We start from the raw sequence: 21723 nt of genomic DNA on the forward strand, positions 1-21723 counted from the left end.
CCTCTATGTTTGCAACTCACTAAACAGCCCTTGGAAAACAGGACTTTCCAAACTTACCAGTTATTTTTAAATGAAGTGTGTATGTGGTTTTATTAAACAACCTGTCATGATGGGAAACTGGATGGCTTTCCTTGAATGCTACTTATCACCAGTGACAGGACCCAATGAGAACACAATACTTACAATTTAAAGTAATTTCAACAGCAAACATTTCCTATGGGTTTTGGTTTCCAATACCTGTCTACCTAGAGTTAATAATACTTATTACTTGTCCAATAATTGGAGAAATAGCTTTTAAAGTTAAGAAATGTTCTGAATTTGAGGTATATCAAGAAATATTCATTAAGAATAGAGTAGTCAAGATTTCCTTTTACTCAAAAAATCACTTCAAAGAGTTGACCTCCATGTACAAAAGACAAGATCAATCACATTTATCACTGGACACAAAGGATATTCCAAAGGTCTTTAAAAATGATAATCTGAAAAAGGAAAATTAATTTTAACTTTTATATTTCATTATCAAGACCATACTTGCTCAACAAGATAATTATGCTATTGATACAAAACATACAGTATTTACACTTAACTGTACAAAATAATTTAATGCTTACAAAAATATTAGAATGTTTATAGAGTTGACTGACACAGTCTTAAGTAATCTCTTCTAGAGAAGTATATAGTAAGACCACTGATTTCCAATTCATTTCTTTTTTAATAAGTCAAAGAAAGGATGCTGCAATGCTTCATCTAAGGTAATTCTTTTCACTGGATCATATTCTAACATTCTTCGAACCAGGTCAAAGAGTTTCTCATGTTCTTCATCATGACAAAGCATAAATTCCTGGGGGAAAAAATGTTTTTGTTTAAGAAAGATATTTAAAAATAGTTAAAACATTTTTTTTAACCTTTAATCTTTTTTCCTTTACCTTTAATGGTTTGCAGCGTCTCCTAACATATCTACCAGCAGAACTATGTTCATCCCAATCTAGCTGGTTATGGTGAAAATACTTGCGTTTTCTACAGGAAAAAGAAGTCTGGATTAGTAAAAATAACAAGATTCACATGTTTATCCTGCCCCCACTGGGACAGATGGAAGCATAACCATCTCTATGCATACGTATACGCATGCACAGTTTTTTAAAATCTCAGTAACAATTATATACCAGATACCTTATATAATATCTTCCTTAATCTTGCACCCTTTGAGGTTTTAGCATCCCACCTAAGTTGTTCCCATATACCACACAAGAACAATGCCAGCTTCAAAAAACAGGTTCCTGGATCCACTCCTGTGAATTCTGATTTCACTAGATCTGGAATGGGGCTGGAAATCTTTAAATAACTCCCTGGGTGACTTCTGAGGTGCAGCTTTGTTTGGAAACCACTATAGTACCTTGTTCAAGGACATATGGCTGGTTAGCAACAGTAGAGAATCCAGACTTAGACTGATACGACTCCAAAATCAAGCTTTTTTTTTTTACTACTCTATGTATTATTTTTACATCAATTTAGGAAAACATTTATGCGAAGGTTAACTTGAATGTAAAAAACAATCCTTTGTTTACTACATCACAAGGTTAATAGTGCATTACTTTTTAAAAACTTTACGAAAAAAATTCAGACTCTGCAGTCCTTGGAACAAGTAATAACCACAAAATTGGGTTTTCTGTAGTTTGAATATAGGCCATTGCATGTAGCAAACTTAAACCATACCTTGTTTTCTGAATCATGTGTGTTGGTATGGGTCCTAATATTCGTTCCATCATTGCCAGGTGCTCTTTACTATCATGAGTCTGAAAAACAAACGAAAAAGAAACTTAACACTTTCCATTTCCTTACATACACAATAAAGGAAAACAGTGTTGATACAGAAGGAATGGATTAGACAGTTACACAATTTATATCACATGCTACTTCAAAGATGGAATAATACTGACTGAGTTGTATTGTATGGTGCAAATCCAATAAAATTAAAGTCTTCCTGAAATGTATCAGTAAGGTTCTGTATAGCGGATGATGCGTAATTTGTTTAATGTAAAGCTAAACAGTTTCTTTCTTTATTTTTATTTCTTGCACTCTTTAACTGAGGAATGATTGGGGAAGATAACCAAAAAACGGTCTCATTTAATCCATCGCTTAACTAAAATCAACCTCCATTACCCAATGAATAGCAACATATTAATACTTACTAATCTTACCCAATAAAAATACAGTCCCAATAATTCTTGCCACAATTTTGAGCTAGGTTATGTTGGAACATGCGTTTCAAAGACGTTAAGACACTAGCTCGAGGTTGTATAGCTCATAAATGAGGAAAGTTGAGCTATGAACCCAAGTCAAAACTGAGATTCTTAAACTATACAGTAATGGAGCTTTGGCAAAAGTAGAACAGAGAAAACTGTCACAGGTACCACTACAGCTAAATGGAATGTTCTTAGAGCAGAGGTCCGCAAACTTTTTCTGTAAAGGGCCAGACGGTAAATATTTTAGGGTTGGCTGGTCACACGTGGTCTCTGTCCCATATTCTTTTCTGTTTTTTAAAGCAGGCATCGGGCAAGATATAGTTTGCCAAGCCTTGCTCTGGAGAGCAGAGGCTGTGTGTAATGTTTTTTAAAATCTATCAACTACTGTGCCTAGCACATTGCTTTGAAAATGTTAAGTCCTTATTCATGACAGGAATAAATAATACTGGCTCCACATTTTTAAAAAGTCCCTTAGTTGAAGAGTATTCTAGAGAGTGGAATCCAAATGTAAACCACATCTCAAACCAATGTTAATAATCCGTCCTTCACTTAAGACTTCAGAGTGATTTACAATCACAAAATCATTATGAAGAAAGCAAGCACCCTGCTCAACTTTTTCTTGATCCTACAGCTTACTACCACAAAACCAGACACTACCTCCTAGAAGTGAGTGATAACCATGGTTCTAAATAACAAACTTGTCTATAAACTCGGAGTACTTTTAACAGGATCTCTACAAATGAGAAACAGAAGTCTGGTGAGGTGCTCCCAAAACAGTGAACACACACATTCTGCAACAGCCATCTAAGTGACTCTAACCTCATCATGGCTTCCTCCCCACCCTGCTCCGCCATAACTTCAAATCAACCTTGACAGTATGAGCCAGGATCTCTGAAACTCCCCTGCACCACAGCCACAAAACAGAACACAATACCTTGATCACATCACAACTCTACTTAAAGTTCTTCAATGGTTGCACCACCTAAAGCTTTCAAGACTTTTAGATTTCAGATGTAAGTAAAATTATGAGGGAAAAAAGTGGAGACCTAAATAAAGTTTTCATAAAAGGGATACTTTCATACCAAAAGAACAGAAAGGATAATCTCTAAATAAAGGCCAGAATGGCAATCTTACAAAATCATTTTCATTTTGGACTAGTCTACATCTGGAAACCACTGATTTCTAAGATAAAATAAATACCTTTCTACAGTGAACAAGTCCATCATGAATCAGGCCTTGCCGATTGTCATCATTTTCCCATTTTCTCAAGACACTCTGACAGCACTATTTATTCTTCCCTGACTAGAGTATGTTCCTTTATGCCTCTACGCATTACAGATACTATTTCTTCTTCCTGACCTGACCATCACACTCCCTAGTTTTCTGACAAATTCCTACTCTTCCTTCTAACAATGGCCTAAACTCCCTACCTCCTCAGTGATGCCTTCTCGAAGGAAATTTAACTGTTCACCTTTCTTGGGTTCCCCGTACACTTCCTACATGGACCCATTATAGCAAATACCACATTATACTGTAACAGTTTTCCCATATCTATCTTTTGCACAACTTCCTTGAAGACAGAGACGTCGTCTTTTCATCTTGATACACTTAGTGCCTAGAAAGGTGCCTCGAGTGTCATAGATGCCTAATACTTATGAGTAAAATACAGCTTATTGTTTCTGAATTCTTTCATAAAAAGGAGTGACTTGTTATTTACTGATAGGTAACATAACCAGAACTGAATTAAAACTGGCTACAGTAACACTAATGTAAATTTATGAAGGAGCTCCATAACAAAAAGTGGAAACATGAGACCATATGAACCATGAGTTAAAAACTCCAATCACATGTAAAGTGAACTATGACCATTCACTAAGAGTAGTATTTCATTCAACTATGGTTTTGGAGAAGGATGATCATTTTGCATATGTAACTTTTAATCTTAAGAATAATGAATGACACTATGGTAACTTTTCAAGTAGAAGCCAAAACTTTAACATGCCTTTAACATTTAAAGTTCATTGTGAATTATTAAATTATATTTACTAAACACATACCTGAAAGACTGTGAAACCAAGGTAATATTCAATAAGAATGCAACCTATGCTCCAAACATCACAAGGCTGAGACCAACCTAAAGCTATTAAAAAACAAAAACAAACATTTCATTATGCAACAATTTTTAATTGCCAATATACTAAATCCTTTCCTATATGGGTGCTCTCTTTACACAGCCCATTGGGAGAATATGACAGTAAACTCAAGGCTCACATTTTTAGTTTTATATCAAACATTATTCAGTATGCTCTCACAGTCCTCCATATCCTTACATTAAGTTACAGCATTTTAACCCGGGGAAGGGGGCATTTTATGTAAAATAAAAAAGGACTAGCAAATATTTTCCAAGTATAACTACCAATTTGTGCAAATATTCCATAGTCTCTGAACTGCTTGTACAATGGGGAACACAAGTTCATGGCTGTTTCAGAAAATTTTATATTTTATTAGTACAAATACAGGTCGACAGTTATCCTCAGAATATAATTACTAACCCCTTATCAATTATCATCAGCTTGCTGCCTGAATTTACTTCTTCTATTAAAAGAAATAATATAGTTTTACATAAATTATATAAGAACTATAATGAATATTACAAGCAGTTTCACCTACAAGCAGAATTATATAGCCATTTAAAGTTCACGCAGAGAGAGATCTACATACGTACTTTCAGGCTGTCTATGTATGATCATATACACACTTTTTCCTTCAGAATTCTCAATGGCAATACTATTCAGAAAAGAATAAAACACCTAGCCTTCTTAAGCCTACACTACTTGGAAAAGAGAAGAAAAGAATAAACCATACAGATGTTTTAATTTTTAAAGATCAAATATTTAGTAAAACAAAAATGTATAAATAAAACCTACCTTAAAAGACATTTCAATTACTTTCAGTAACATCACTGAATTTAAAGATAAAGAAAGAAACAATATATTCAAGGGCCTTGACTATGATTTAATCATTTCTGTTAACCCTCACAGTGCCTATCACTTGAACAAATGGATAATGGAGTATGGTTTCTACTTATAGTAACACCACAAAATCTGCAAACGATAGAGCTTGGATCTAAGACCAAAGTTTTCTTCTCCAGCCACTCCCATCTCTCAGTCTAGCTTTTCCCCAGGTGACTGTAACCTTCTGCAGCACACCATTCTAAATCATCCCATTCTCTCATGAATCAGCTCTCAGATTCTTTGGAATTCCACATCATTCACTTTTGCCAACCTCTCCCAACTTTATCTCTTTATTAACACCACCCAAGACATAAGACCAATTGCCTTCCTCAATTATAGCACCTGACTACATCTTCCTCTCCTACCTAATTCTGCCTTAATCATCAGGATTAACACTCCACAAACACACAAAGGACCTAGATTTTAATCTCCTAATCCCCCGATTTCTTTTCCTCAAGGCCAGTAAGCGTAATTTCAGATTTATAGCAACTATCCCTAGCCTGGCCTCACTTAGAACTTTATTATTACTAAGAATTATTATATTTTCCCCAATGTAGGAGGTCATTAACTAACTGCAAGACACATCACTGTCTTATGCACCAAAAAAAGCCAATTGTTCTGTGCTGTGTTCCCTCATGTTAAAATATGGGGAAAAATCTGCCCCCCATTCATTGATAAATCAATTTTATCTTAAAATGGATAAAACACAGCAAGTTATCTCCTTTTAAATTGTGAAAATACCTCTCTGTCCACCACTTCTTCCTATACTCCTTTATTTTACTACTTCATTGTAGCCTTCAGTGCTCAACCATGAATACACTTTCTAAACTATTGTAACACAGCAGCTCCTTTCAGACCATACTGAGCAGAAATCCTATTATCATCCATTTCAAAGATAAGCTCTAAACCTGTGTTGTTAAATATGGTAGCCACATGTGGCTATTTAAATCTAAAATTTAAATTAATATAAAATTTAAAATTCACTTTCCTCAGTCACACCAGCCACACTGCAAGTACACAGTAGCTCACATGTGGCTAAGGGCTACCATATCAGACAGCACAGACATAGAACATTTTCATCATCATGAAAAGTTCTACTGGCTAGTACTGCACAATATTCTCGATTTCCTTACACTTTTACCAATCCCTTACTCTAGGTAAACATCACTAGTTTGCTTTCACTCTCCTATTCTGAACTACCAGGTCGTGTGAGACAAAAAAAAGGTAAAAAGTGCAAACAACTGATTCCATAAAAATGTTTTACTATCCAACCTCAGCTGGACCTTACTTTTGCCTAAGTAACAGGCTTATTTCATTTAACTACCTCCCAATAACACGTGATCTGAACTTTTCCCATCTTCTCCAAGCCCCAATCCCATCTCGGACTTCCCTGCTCTATCAACATGATCTGGTCTCGAACTTTTAAATTTTGAGGCATAAGATGCACACTCCCTTACTAAGTTCCCTCTTATTTTAAAACTCTACACCTTAACTCACTTTCTTTTTCCAGCCTTTCTCACATCAAGGGTTATGAAAGAAGCTCTCCTCTTAGACTAGCCCCTTTTTCTTCTCTTGACCTCCATCCACCCTATATCTAGATATCTGTCAACCAAAGATTTAGCATTTTTACCAGCACACTTTTCTGATAACACGAAAACACGTACTCACATCACTTTCAAATCACATTGCTGTGATGTACTTAGTCAACAGAGCTTGTTCTCTTATGATCTCTTAAGATTAACCTGTTCAAAAATCACCACCACCTGGAATATCTTTAATGGTATCACATTTTTCCCCACTCAGGAAAAATATTTATAGCAACGTCCAGACAGTTTTTATGACAACAGAAAACATTTTCTGTACACTGCTAAGAAAATCACACTCATCCCCCTCCAGCCACCCTCTAATAAAAGCTGTATACAACAAAAATCTCTTCCTCCAATTACAATGATCAGAAGTCAGGTGTCTACTGACCCAAAATGACCTCTGGAGCTCTGTAATGCCGTGTAGACACCAAAGTACTATGATGTTCATCGTCGTACGTTGCACTTCCAAAGTCAACAACTTTGATATCTGTGTTTTTCAGTGTACGTTCATCACGTTTCTAGAGTGAAACAGGAGTACACGTGAAGATCAATAAAGATATGAAATATTTTATAGCACTATCCAAAAAACTTATATATATATTATCTTTTTTTTGATTTTCAACATAACCCCACAAGAAAGGCAAAGAAGGATGATCCTTTTTGGGTTAAACATTAAGATACACAGTAATGAGTCTCAGAAGTGAAATGCCTCATCCAAGGATCACCAAGCTAAATTAATTTTAAAGACAACCACCAAAATTAAAACAAGTCTTGAACTTACCATTTTAGAATTATATTTGACTACATAGTCAGACTTCACAAATAAAATATTTTCAGGCTTCAGATCTGTATGGGTTAATTTATTATGATGCAAAACTACAAGAAAACAAAAGATACTATTAGTTTCACTTATAAATTTAATCTGTAATGGGCGAAGGGAGAATTAGTAGTGGATATAGGGGTTAAGAGGGGTTTCATCTTTACCTATGTTTATTTTTAGTGACAATGTATTGATATGTCAGTAGTATAATAAAACTTTAATTTTCTGGTGTTTAAAGATTTATCAAGTATACTTACAATTTATTGACTGGCAGATCTGATATGCCATCTGCCTGATGTGGTCAATTTGAAATGGTAGAAAGCTATTTTCTTTAATGAAATCATAGGTACTAAGTCCCAGCAATTCAAACACAATACAAACATGACCATGATGATCAAACCATTCTAGCATCTGGACACATCGGCTAAAACAGATCAAAATAAAAATAATTCAGTTCACAGAATTCTGATTATCTCATGTAACATGATGGATCATAATTCAAGTTTATACTTACAAGACACTATTGGGATCAGTACTATTTAAATGCTCCAATACTTGGATTTCTGAACGAGCTGCTTCACGGTATCGACCCACATTTTTTACGATTTTCACTGCTACATGTATGCCATCCCTTAAATACAAAATTAAGATGAAAATGGTAAATGCACAGGAGGGGGTTGCAGACATGTATCTTCTAAAGCATAAACTTATTAAGTATCAATTACTCTATGATATTTTTCTAAAATAATCTTTCAGGGCATATTATACCAGATTCCATATAACATCTTTTCAAAATATTTTGACAAAAGATGTTTTATATAAAACGATGATTCCCTTAACACTTAAGAATTTTAATGCTGTTTCCAGAATTTTAAATTTACCTAAATTTTGTAAAATAGTTAAAAAAAGATAAAAATATAAACCTCAAATAGAATATACGTATACTACTGCTGAAAGCATTTGCTCATTCACCAGGCTAGACTCACTCTGTGCTAGATAGTGCATAGGTGTTAATGATGAAAAGACAGGGCTTAGCCTTATGTACCTCACAGTCTAATGGAGAAGACAGACATGTGAACAACTTATCATAAGAAGTGCTTGCTATGAGGTACTACAGAGTAGAGAGAGTGAACCTAACCATAAGAGTTAGGGGAGCTCAGACTTCTTCAGAGAAGAGGTAACACACAACTCAGTCTGGAAAGACAACTATCGGTTTGTCAGATTTGGGAGAAAAAGGAAACATTCATCAATAAGTCATGAAGCCAAGAAAATGCTCAGCACATTCACTGATGCATATAGGTAGAAATAGCTACCATATAGGGCAGTGAGCTTTAAATTGGATCATCTGTAATACTTCCTAAGAAATACAGATCCATGAATGATTTTGAGGAAATAGATTTCCAAATCTTCAACTTCTTTTGTCTGTTCTAAATCTGATCTTTCTGAAAATGAGCCAGCATTCAAGCCTCTTTTTTCACTATGGCACTTCCACTTTACAAAAGAAAACCCCACGCACCCCTAATTAGTATATTAAGATATGTGCCCGAGGCTGCAAAAAAATCTTTAAGGCAAACAAATTTTTCCAGTGGCTGGAGAGCAAACCTTTTCCCAAGTCTAGTGGTTTCCAATTTACTGCTTTCAGCAAGGCCCCAATGAAGTTGTGGGTTGATAAATTACTAAAAAATTATTTTGATGATAATCTCCCTAAGATGTTTGGCATATATCTCAAGACTTAAAAGAATTGCTATAAAACTGCTGTGACTAAACTCCTTCTAGTCTCATCTATTTAACTACATGACCAAGTTTTCTCAGTGCTTATAGCTATAAAAATGAAAAATGGATAAAGGTGTTAGGTAACTCTATAGTAATCATACTGCAATATATAAATGTATTAAACCAACACGTTGTACACCTTAAACTTACACAATATTATATGTCAATTATATCTCAATTAAAAAAAAGGAAAGAAATTTAATGCTAAAACATTAAGATATATTTACTATGAATACATGTACTCAATTTTTTGAAAGCCCAAACCATCCCAATATACATACATTTCCAATTAAATTTTATATTTTAGGTCAAATAAGTATCAAAATTTATAACAGATTTATACTCGATTACTAATTGGAACATCTCAATTAAATGCTCAGAGTCTTTGAATCTCAGGAAATTTTAAAAGGACGTTAATAAGACAACTGTTGAAATCTGAATAAGGTCTGTAGACTAGCTGGCAAAATTTGAACACAGTCATGCCCCGCATAACGACATTCTGATCAATGACGGACTGCATGTGCGACAGTGGTCCCATAAGATCAGTACCATGTAGCCTAGGTGTGTGGCAGGCTATATTACCTAGGTTTAAGTGTACTGTATGATGTTTGCACATTGATGAAGTCACCTAACGATGCATTTCTCAGAATGTATCCCTGTCGTTAAGTGGTGCAGGATTGTGTAACGTGTGTATAAAGAATAATAAAGCAAATATCGTAAAGTGGTAACATTTGGGGAACCTGGGTGAAGGATATATGAGAATTCTTTGAACTATTTTAGCAACTTTTTTGTAAGCCCTAAAAAACTTCAAAATATTTTAAAATTTCACTTATGTTCACATTTTTGTTACAGAAGGAAACTGATAATAAAAGATATTTAGGATAAGAGTCTTTATGGAAAGTGGAATGAAAATAAATTCAAGGATAAAACATTTCTAAGAATTCAAAGAGTTGTCCATGAATGATGGTAGGTATCAAGCTGCTCTAGTAGTTATAGTTTCCCTCAAAATAAAGTTAGAGAGACAGAGGTATTTTTTTTAAAAAATATTTTCACAGTAAGCTAGAAATTAAATCCTTCCTATTTTATGATGAAAAACTTTAGATGTCAATTTAGAAATGTGCAGTTTCACTAAATTGTTTTAAGAGATTCATTTACAAAAAAAATTTGCAAACCACAGAATAGAAGTCCTGGAGGAAAACATTAAAATGAAGGATAGAGGGTCAAATCACAAAGGGTTTAGTATAACTCATTAAACAATTTGGACTTTATTCTGTAGGTTTTTTTTTCTTTTGTTCCCTACCCCTCCCCCACTCCAGAAGGTTTTAACTAATATAATTTCTTTGCAGTTTAAGAAGCTAACTCTAACATGCAAATATTATTCTTTGGGAATGTAGGTTTTTGAACTAAGAAAATTAGAGAAGCTTTATTGTCTCTGCGATTCAAAAGTAAAGTAAAGCACTCAACCTCTTGTAGAGGGCAAGGGCCTAAGTTCTGGCAAATTCCCTCACCTGAACACTCACTTTAATTTCAGTGAACTCCATCTGATAGGATTTGTCAGCATTCTTGACCAAAATCTACACTCATGGTAAATAAATCATACACAATTCAAGAATTTTTGAATATTTATACCTCCCAGGAAAACATGGCTACCACTTAAAATACCATCTCATCTAAATTATGGATCCTTCCCCACCAAAAATATCAGAATGTTCCAAAAAAAAAAAAAAAAAAAAAAAACACAAACAAAAACTTACATGCCATGATCAATGCACTCTACAACTTTGCCAAAGGCCCCTTCACCCAAAGTGTCCACGATTTCATCTAAAGTGAGGGGGGAGAAAGAGGTATATCTGAGTACAAATTATCTAGTTATTCAAATAATGACTGCTTAAGTGTGGAATATTTTCAAATGATCTCTATCAAAGCATAACTAAGGTTTCAGCACTCAAATTATTTTATTTTCAGCTGCTACAAAAACAATTAGATAGAGCTATCTTTCTTGCTCTAATCTCAAATTTCATTGATTATTTTGGAACTTTAGAGTAGAAATATTTAAATTCTACAGAAAAGAAGAAATACAAAAGAACAACAAACAAACCCACAAAAAACAAAACAAAAAAGCAATGAAGAGTTCTTTAGCCCCCCGCTGACAAACTATTCTTAAAAAGATTATTCTGTCTGCAAAGTTTAAAAAGTGTTGAAAAATATTCTATACATCTTGCTCTTAGAACGTCTCCACTTTGACAGATCAGGTGACCCTCCTCATCATCCTCTATACTCCTGGATCTTTTCCTTCGGTGGCTCTTCTGGAACGGCAAGTGGGCAGCACCAAGATCGTCCAGCCAATCAATATATCAGAGTGAATTCAGGGCAGAATACGCAATTCATTCAGCGGGGAGATATTCAGGCATTCAGATAAGCACCAGGCCACGAACAGTTGGCAGGAGCAATTTCAAATTCAGTCCCCAGAAATTCACAGGGCACAGTTTATGTTACAGAAGAAAAACATGGCAAGGAACAGATTTTCAGATAAGATACTTTAAGTGGCAATAGAAAAAAAACAACACAATTGTCTCTTTAAAATACTGATTTAATTGAAGTCTGAAATTTAAAGAATGCAATGTCATGATCTATCAATCTCTTGCTATAAAATAGCATATGCTGTGAGTTGAGATGTCTAGTTTGTCAGAAAAATGTTTTAAAATGTCAAGATTAGTTGAAATTGTTTATTTAGCAATATTTTAAAACATACATGATTAAAATAAAACGGGAAAATAAAGGCTAGTTAATTTCAACGTTCAATCTAATCAAAGCCAGTACTACTGAAGAAAACTTGGGGAGAAAAACAATAATTCAAAGTTTACTGATCAAACAGCTAAAGATGTCTGAGTGTAAAAAAAAGTCAGGTTTTTTTGGGTAGTATATTTCTCATTCAGCACCCATTTTCAGAACTGCAATGGAACTTAGTTGCAGACAATGATGCACTGTATTATGGGACTATGCTCTATGAACAGGGTTACAACACTTAAGTATCCACCAGTGCAACCTATATATTTGTTTACAAGTATCAGGAAAGGGTTTCCTTAAAAAATGTTTAAGATGAAAAAAAAGATGGGTGCTTCATCTTTTCATAAGATTATATTACAAAACATAAAAATAAAATACTTTTAGTATTAAACTCAAGAAACTCATGATCTGGTCTGCAGAAAATGAGTAAATGTGGACAAACGGGCTAGCTAATAAATACAGATTAGCTATGAGAATTTACAAGTTTCCTTTAAGGATTCAAGTAATATAAACACAATTATAATATATCCAAATAGTATTATATATAAATTTTTCCAAAATTATCAGCTCATTAAGAGCATTCACACACAAATAAGTAATCACCCAAAATAAAAACAAAATCAATCATACCGAATGTGACTGATGACTTGAACAGTGTCTATTACGCTTCCTTTTAGGACTGCTTCTCCTGCTTTGGACAGAAGATTTACTGCAGTGGATTCGATAACTGCTTTCCACGTCTCTGTGATAATGTCTAGGAATATATCCTTCACAGTAGTCATTTCTGTATTCATCAACGTATCTCCGGTCCCGATAATCTCTCTCATTCAAGGACCTTGCTTCTAAATAATGACTGCAAACACATTAAAGGAATTCAAATTATTCTCTCTGTAGAAAAATGTGGTTCAAACAAAACATTCTCTCAAGAATTCCTGGTTTAAACAGCTAACTCAATAAAAAAAAATTCAAATTGATGAATAATAATTTATATTTACCTCACAAAACTTAAATAATTTTACTTTAACCAATAAGAAAACAGGTCCATATCTCTCCATTATATAGACTGCTATCAAGCACCTCACGTCAAGGACCAAAGCTTGAGCCAAATCATTCAATTAAGTGTAGTGTTTACTTGGTTAAGTGTCCCTTTACCCTCTGGAGAAAGTTAAAACCAAAAATCCACAAAACTGCTCTTCTGAAATTCATCAGTGTTATAATATATGCATCTGTAATTAAGCTTTCTTTCTTTTCTCAGAGAGCCACAGACAATAAGAGGCAGGCAAAACAAGATTCCTTTCTCTTTAATATAAGTGAATTTTAGATGTCCCTGGAACACAGAGAATTCTTTCATGAAAAGTAGTATATTAGATCTAGAAGGAATCTTAAATGTATTCCAGCCCTTTCATTTTACAGATGACTAAATTAAGGTCTCTAGAAGGTAAATGATTTGCCATGGTGGTAGAGCACATTCTAACTCCTATTATACAGGCCAATTTTATTATACACATCACTATCCCATATCCTCTCCTCTTTGTATTTCTAGCTTCCTATTATTCCTCTTTGAAAAATGTCAGACAACATAGCTTTTGAAGGTTGCCTCATGTGCCAAAGACATCTAAAATACGTCCCCCTCAAATGAGAAAGGGGTCTTGTAATTGCTTGCCTAGGATTACAACAGACCCCCCACACTACTTCCTTTTGCATTTCTAATTTCCTGTTATTCCTGCTTACGAAATGCACAAGAACTCTACATAGAAAACAGCAACATCTAGTGCCATAGTGCTTCTGAATCTACAGATCCCTTTGAAAATCTGATTAAAGACATGGACCCTCTCCCCCAAGAAATGCACAAACGCATAAACACAACTTGACATGGAATTTCAGAGGTCATGGACCTCAGGAAGTCAACAGATCCCAGTTAAGTAGCCTTGATCTAATGGAAAGAAAAGGACATAGATTCAATTGGCCCAATTTCCCGACCCCCTCTCTACCTGGGATGAGTGTCCTCTTCAACAGAGTGCGAAGCTTCAAGAGGGACGCACATGGAGCACTGAGGGAGAGAGGGGACACCTGCCCAGTCAGACAAATCAGCTAAAATAATCCTGACAAGCAATGGAGTGACAGATGTTGACTAGATTGCCCTCACCAACCCCTTACCTTTCCCCAGAATATGCTGTCACTCTTTTTCCCAGTGGGCTGGTTTAGGCAGAAATAAAGGAGAAGCATCTCTAAATTTGCTACTCAACAGAACTGGCATCAAATCCAAGCCGGGGAGATGCAGGAACCCCTTCTCCCCTTCCCCCAGTGTCAAGATCTATCCATTGGAGAAACAACTCAGGATATTAGGGTAAGACTGCGGGTCTAAGTCAGGAATCTGATCAGTTGGCTTGGATCTGTCAGGGAAAGATTTACAATACATAAAGCTAGAAATTACCATACTCTCAAAGGCATCCTGTTTAATTCTGTAAGGCATCCTTTCTATGACAGTCCAAAATCTTCTGGAAAAAACTAACACTAATAATTTTTAGCTGTAATAGTGCATGAAATTAGAGCTCCCGATAATCCATAAACAATCTATAGAATAATAAACATGGGGTGAAGTACTACCACGAGGATAAACTAAAAAGATGAGGACCTCTTCAATTTATAATGACTAAGGCTTAGAGAGTCTATGGAATCATAAAGGCTATGGACAAAGTGGAGAGGATGAGCAGATTGACTTAATTTCTGAAAATATTCACTGAATGTCCAGTGAATATGTTACTGTAGTCCTTCAAAATAGCCAAGACTAATGAGGCTATGGGCATTCGTTTTTATCTCCTCACGGGTCCTGTGGAAGATTAAAAAAAACAAAATCCCTGCCAACAAATAACAGACAGTTTGAGATTACTCACATAAAAATAAAACAAAACCCAACAATGCAGGAAATGCTGAAAGGCTCCATATGAGTGCTTAGGGTCATAGAAGGGAAAAAGTTCCAACTGCTTACAATGGTCAGGGAAGACTTCATCAAAGAGAAGGAAAGAGCTGCGTCTTAAAAGGGAAGTTAGGATTTGGACAAAGTGGCAAGTAGAAGAAATGCCAAGGGAAAAGAACGGTGTACTACTATCTCAGATTTATAGAGCACTTCTAGCCACAATGGCTTAAATGGGTTTGTCTATGTGCTACGCAGGAAACAGTAAGACAATTCCAGGAGGAGCAATTTTCACATAGGGGAGCACAGTCAAATAACTAAACTGGGAATAGATCATCCAAAATCTTGCATGCCAGGCTAAGGAGTTTAAAACAATGTTTCTCAAAGGGTGGTCTCTTTATCGACAATATCAAAATCCGGAATTATTAAAAATAAAGATTCCTGGCCCCAGAACAGAGAGACTCACTGAATCTAAATCTGGTAATATGCATCTTAAACATACCTCCAAGGTGATTCTATTCACACTAAAGTTTGAGAATCACTCAATACTCCATGTTACAGGAAGACTTAAGGATTTTTACAAGATATAAAGGTGTTTTTCACAGCACATCAGTCTTCCCAACATACTGTGCAGAACTGAATACGCTTGTAGGAAGGGAAACCAATTCACAGGCTACTGCCAAAAGTCAAATCAGAAAGACCCTTTGCAATATAGGTGAAAAAAGGTAAAATAATTGATATACAATAAAAGCTCTTATAAATCAGTAAGAAAAACATACTATAACAGAAAAAATAGGCTAAGAATACAAAAATAACGTTCAAGTGGTCAATAAATATATGACAATGGAAAAATTCACTACAAATTTAAAAATTCAAATTGAAACAAAACACTGTTGTTGGCATTTCAAAATAGCCAAGACTGGTGAGAAGCATGAAGGAGCATGTTGTAGGAGTATAACTTGGTACAAACTTTCTAGAAAAAGACAGAAATATGTAGCAAGAGCCTTCTAAGAGTTTATACCATTTAACTTGAAAGCATCCCTTCTTAGAATCTATTTTCAGGAAATAATCATAGGCAAAGATTTGTATACAAAGATATTTTTAAGAATACATAATTAGAAATAATTTTATAACCAAATAATGGGGGATTAGCATTCTACCAAGGTTACCTTCTTTATACTTTTCTGCAATTTTCAACAATTTTATAGAAAATACTTGTATAAAGTTTATAATCTTTAAAACGACTATTAGAATATTCCAGATTATGGAGAGCAATTACCACCGGACATCTCTAGTGGCAATGTCAAAGAAGCAGCTACTGGCCTGGTGGTTAATGGGACTGACTCAGTATCATGTTTATGTAGTTAACTATGAACATGAATGAACTGTTCATCACTCAATTCACCTCCTTTCTACATATACAATAAACCCATGAGTGATCAGTACTATGATGTTAAGCCTTACAGAGCATTTTGTATTTATTAATAATAGGATACAGATGTTTTTCTATAGTACCTTAATTAGCTCAGGTAATTGAAATCCTGGCATAAACTCTCCTTCTTCCTCCCATAACTGTATGATGAAGAATGACTAATCTCGATTGACTACCAATAAGCTCACTGTTTTGCAGAACAAGTCTGTTTTAGCAATGGAGAAGGAAAAAAATTACATACTGTTTTTTAAAGTAACCCCAGCTGGCTAATTTAGAAAGCAATCTGGTAAACAGTCCCAATGGAACATCTGCACAAAACAAGGAGAAAACAGAACCAACAAAACAAATGAGAAAGGGAAATTAACGGAAGACAGACTGAAAGAAACTCTACTCACCTAGCCTTTCTTTAATCATTTAGGAACTTTAAAATTCCTTTAATTCTATATAAATGCATTCCCTCCAAATTTTACACTGGTAAGAATGCAATAAAACAGGAAACATGCTATTGGAAATTTTTATTGAGGCCATTTCCTAAATTACTGTGCAAAGGAAGGGTTCTTACAATAACCAAGCTTCCAAAAACCCAAACGTATCCTAACGCCTTATCTACAAAAATAACCAGTAGAACATAGTACAACTGACTAATCCCCAATGCACTTTAACATTCCCAAATAGCGTATGCTGTTTTTCTCATCTGGAGCAACTCTCCCCGTCCCCTTGTTATCTCTCATTCATGGAACACTAAATGAGCATACATATCTCCCTCCTACATACAAGTTAAAGGCACTGAGTGGGCATCCTATCATCACTATTACTTAACTTTTTCTGTGTCTCATCTTCTCAACTACATTAATGGCAGCTAGTATCCAATCAACTGTCTCCCATCACTCCCAGAGACACAGATATATGAGGGTAGAGACTGTTTTACTCACAGCTGTAGCTTCAGCACCTATATAGTGTCTAGCCTATAACAGGCACTCATTAACTATGTCCTCAATATTTGTTGACTGAATTATAAAACAATTTGACAGATGAAAGCTATATAAGCTAACAACAAATCATTAAAACTATTAGTGTTAAAATGCTACTAGTTCAAGAGTAATTTACCAATCAGAGTCTTTAAACTGGTGATGTGGTTTACAATGTCTGTTCTCTTGCGTACTACTATGGGATCTCCTCTTCCGTTTGTGACTTCCACTGTAGCTTTCATGTCCCCAGCTTTCTCTACTATCCCAATCAGGGCAGTGAGTTCTTTTGGAATGCCGCATCTGTTAATGGAAATGCAAAGTGAGTTGTGGAGGTTACAGATGGTCATGTTTAGTAAATAAGACATTATACATTAATGCTATTGAAATATTAACACCCAGCACAAAAAGTCATACAGGTTCTAAAATCTTTGTAGGTAATGTTTCTCAAGGCATGGGGCACTAGTCCATCGGTACGTCACATGATTATAAGTGGCATACAGATCTAGTACTAAATGATGACAACACTGTGAGACCTTAATACAGTTTCTTTTAATTCTTCTGGAAAAATTCTCAGCTTGCTGCTTGTCTTCAACTAACACTTGCTAACTGCCATTTTAAAAATAAAGAGAGACAGGGTTTAGGCTTAGAGCCTTCAGCAGACAACAATATCTAGCTGGAAATTAATAACTTTTTTGATTTTATTTTATCATTACCTCCTTTTTATGGTAAATTATTACTGATCTCTTAATTAAGTTATTGATATGATTTCTTTTCAAAAATGTTAACTTTAAGATGTGAGCTAATTTAAAGAGAAATAATATCACAAGTGTCATGCAGCTTTGGCAAAATACTGTAATACAAATAACTGAAGTCAGGGAAACACTTAAGGATACTAAATATAGGCGGTGACTTTGTTTTAAAAGTAAAGAGCTTCTTTTTTTCAAATACTCGAGAATTTCTTTCTCAATCTCAAAATGACTCCAAGCTTTGAAAGGAAAAAAAAACCAAAACAATAGCACAGTATTCAACAGAGAAACTGGAAAGGCAATAAAGATTATTTTATGAACTCATTTTCTCTATCCTACAGTTATTCTTAAAATTAAAACATATTTGTTGTAGATCTGGGATGACTCTGAAGAAGAATTCAACCTACAAGGATGCACATAGTCACAATCAAATCAGATGATAATGGTGACAATTCCTGGACTCCATCTACAACCTCTTATACATAGTACCCTTCCAGGCTCCCTATCTGTGTTCAAACAATGTAATCCCTATCTGCCTCTCCCCATCTTAATACTTTGCAAAGCACTTAAGTTTGTAACAATGATGTCCAAACTCTGCTAAAACAGAGTGAGTTCACAACTCAGCAAGGAGCTGAAAAAAGGTAAAATGGAGCAAAACCAGCTTAGTTAACCTCTTTCAGCTTGCCCAAATGACTTATTCAACAAGCAAACTCATGTAAACAGTTACACAATTTCACATGGATTAAAAAAAGACTTTGAAATGAGGCAGCTTCAATTCTCCTGGGAGGTATTCCCTAAGAAAATTATGTATCATGCCTTTAGTGCCTGATACCACCAAATATTCAAACCTTTTGACTGACTTCTCTTGCTGATTCTAATTCTATGCCCATCAAGCACCCTTCTGATAATGTAGCTTCTCTTTTACCTTGCTTAAATAAACGAGAAGAAGGCATTGGTCACTTCAAACAAAAATCCCAAAACTCCTGTTAAACTTTTCACTGGAAATTAACTGAGAATTTTGGTTTGATGTAGAGTCACTTCAATATGGGAAACTGAAATGAATGACACTTCAAATTAACTTGACGCAAAAAGCCATCAGAAGAGCCACCAAAAGAATTTTTTATTTATAGTAGAATTCTTCTGATCCTTCCTTCAATTACCAAAATTGAAAAAAAAAAAAAAAACACCCACATTAGGAACTCTTTAAAACAGCACAGTTAAGCATCTGCAAGCAAAATTACAACATCTGATAACAGCGTTATTATTATGACCATCCATTATTACGCAGTTCTTGCAAAACATGTGTTTGCTTTAGTTTTTTTCTCCTTCTGTCAGTCTGCCACAGCCAGCTCACCTCTAACAAGGCAGAATTCTTAAAGTTATCAATATGTAAATATTAAAATAAGAATAAGCATCTTGGCAGAGCCAAAGATTTTTATTTCTCTAGTCAAATTCGCTACTTTAAATTTAATTCAGCTGTTGGGAAGACCCCCCCCCCCGAAATGTTTAGAAATATTTTCTCAGGAGGCAAAGAGAATCCCCAACTCATGTTCTACGGATAAGGTTCCTTCACATACCTTACCTCTAATTAATAAAGAATCCAACGCGCTAGAATCACTCGATTCTAAACAAAAACATCAGGCACAATGGATCCGAAATGTATACATATCCGTATTAGAAATCTGATCCTCTACTGCCCTTTAATACCTGACAATTTCACGCTCTGTATATGGCTTAAAAAAATCGAAACAGGTTAAAGTTATGATTAGATCGCTCCAGGAGGAATGCATTTAATGGGTAACAAGAAGCCTGTAGGGGGTGTGTATGGAGCGAAATCATACAAGGACAGCTTTAACACCAGGTGGCTGGCACGGTCAGTTGGGAGGGCTGTTTCCCAAGGATCGAAGCAGCACATCGCGTCTACTTAATCAACGATAATACGATGCAAAAGCATCAGAAAAACAGACCTGCTGCAACAATGGTATGCTCCAACTTGAAAAAAGCTGTGTCGCACAAAGGACGAACCTCCCCACATTTCCACGTCTCACAAGCACGAGCTAAATTCCCGCACCTGCACTTGCGGACTTGCCGTTCCTTGGACGCCCAGTCCCACCCCGCCTCTCCGCCCCGGGGCACCTGGCGAGGGCCTCTGGCACACCCCCAGGGAGGGAGAAACTGTCTGACTCGGGAACAGCCCCTAAAGGCGACAAACGGCGGAGACCAAGCAACCAAGAGAGAACTTAACCTCCGACAACACACCCCTGGGGGCGGCTCTCGAGGGTCTCCGGACAGGTCCTCGCTCTCGCTGGCGGAACAAGCCCAGACCTCCAGAGCCGCGACGCGAGCGGCCAGGGCCCTCAGAAAAAGACCAGCGGCAGAACCGCGGCCCTCTGCCCCAGAACGCTAAATCTACCACGACACCTGGGCAACTTTAGCTTTTAAAGGCCAGCAGCGGACCGGCGCCCCGAAGGAACCCCAGTGGCCGAGGCCCGGAGCCCGGTCGTTTCTCCCACTCCTGGCTTCGAGACAAGACACTGGGAAACCTGCCAGCCCAGCACACCCCACACGAAACCTTACCTCCACAAAGGCAAAAGGCCCTTTGACCGAGAAACGTCGCCAAACCGCCGTCTTCTCTCTCCAGCCGCTGCGACAAACACTCGACAAAATGGCGGCAATGCTCTGACTTCAACCCCGGAGGCGGCCTCTAGCGTCACCTACGCTGCGCGGACGCGACTGCGTGACAGAGCCTCGCGCGCTCCCGCCGCTCCCCGTAAGGGGCGGGGCTCCGTGTGTCTTCCGGGGTGGGCCTGGCCCTCCACACTGCGGCTGCGCGGTCCGGGACGTTCTCGCCCAGAGGCCTGGTGGGGCACGGGCGACCTCTCAGGTTGTTTTCGTTCAGGGACAATGTGGGTGAAGCTGGGAGGGAAAGCCTGCGGCCTGCTCTAGTCCTGTGGCACCTGTCTGCTGTTTCAGGTGGAGTTACCTTGAGGGCGGCATCCCTCGGCAGAGCAGCCGAGGCCTCGTTTCCTGCTCTCCGGCTCAAGCGGGTCACACCACCGCGCTTTGACTGCCAACCCTCAACTGCAGACAGAGCCGACACGCAGGAGATGAGCCCCCACACCGTGAACCCGATACGTGTAGTCCAGCCCGCTTGGGGCTTCCAGTATAAAATGGAGTCGCATAAAGAGGATGTCTCGGAAAACATGTTCGAGGGTGCTTATCTTTTGAGTGCCTGTGCTCCTAATCAGAAGGACGCAACAGAAAACGAGGAAGTTTCAATTGACACTATTTACAAGGTTCTTTCTGTTATAATCCCTGCCTCCCGAGCAGATATGGTAGCTGGAAGTTTCCATAACGAAGTTCTCCCTGTTATTTGTCCCTGTGGGTCGGTTTTATTTAATCAAGACAAAGTAACGTCTGAGAGCTGGTGAGCATCCACT

General features: G+C 36.7%; 1 protein-coding gene across 7 annotated transcripts; it reads right to left on the reverse strand.

Moving 5' to 3' along the window:
* Positions 1 to 582: 582 nt before the first annotated feature.
* CLK4 (CDC like kinase 4) lies at positions 583 to 20987 on the reverse strand. 7 transcript variants are annotated; one of them, XM_058547517.1, is made up of 14 exons: positions 20861 to 20987; positions 17677 to 17837; positions 16811 to 16877; positions 12854 to 13076; positions 11652 to 11742; positions 11191 to 11257; positions 8178 to 8294; positions 7921 to 8087; positions 7625 to 7719; positions 7232 to 7361; positions 4301 to 4383; positions 1714 to 1793; positions 927 to 1017; positions 583 to 841 (listed from the first exon to the last, which is right to left on the reverse strand). In XM_058547517.1, exons 2-14 carry the CDS (start codon positions 17777 to 17779, stop codon positions 701 to 703), a joined length of 1455 nt encoding a protein of 484 aa, XP_058403500.1. In that variant the 5' UTR covers positions 17780 to 17837; positions 20861 to 20987; the 3' UTR covers positions 583 to 700. The 7 variants fall into 7 exon arrangements, with proteins under 7 accessions (XP_058403500.1, XP_058403516.1, XP_058403519.1 ...); XM_058547533.1 differs by lacking the exon at positions 16811 to 16877 and adding an exon at positions 19209 to 19335 and having other exon boundaries at positions 20861 to 20986; XM_058547536.1 differs by lacking the exons at positions 17677 to 17837; positions 20861 to 20987 and adding exons at positions 14215 to 14273; positions 14381 to 14616 and having other exon boundaries at positions 16811 to 16878.
* Between the last annotated feature and the right edge of the window lie 736 nt (positions 20988 to 21723).

The sequence above is a fragment of the Diceros bicornis genome, chromosome 1 (assembly GCF_020826845.1).
Source record: "Diceros bicornis minor isolate mBicDic1 chromosome 1, mDicBic1.mat.cur, whole genome shotgun sequence".
Taxonomy (NCBI): Eukaryota; Metazoa; Chordata; class Mammalia; order Perissodactyla; family Rhinocerotidae; genus Diceros; species Diceros bicornis.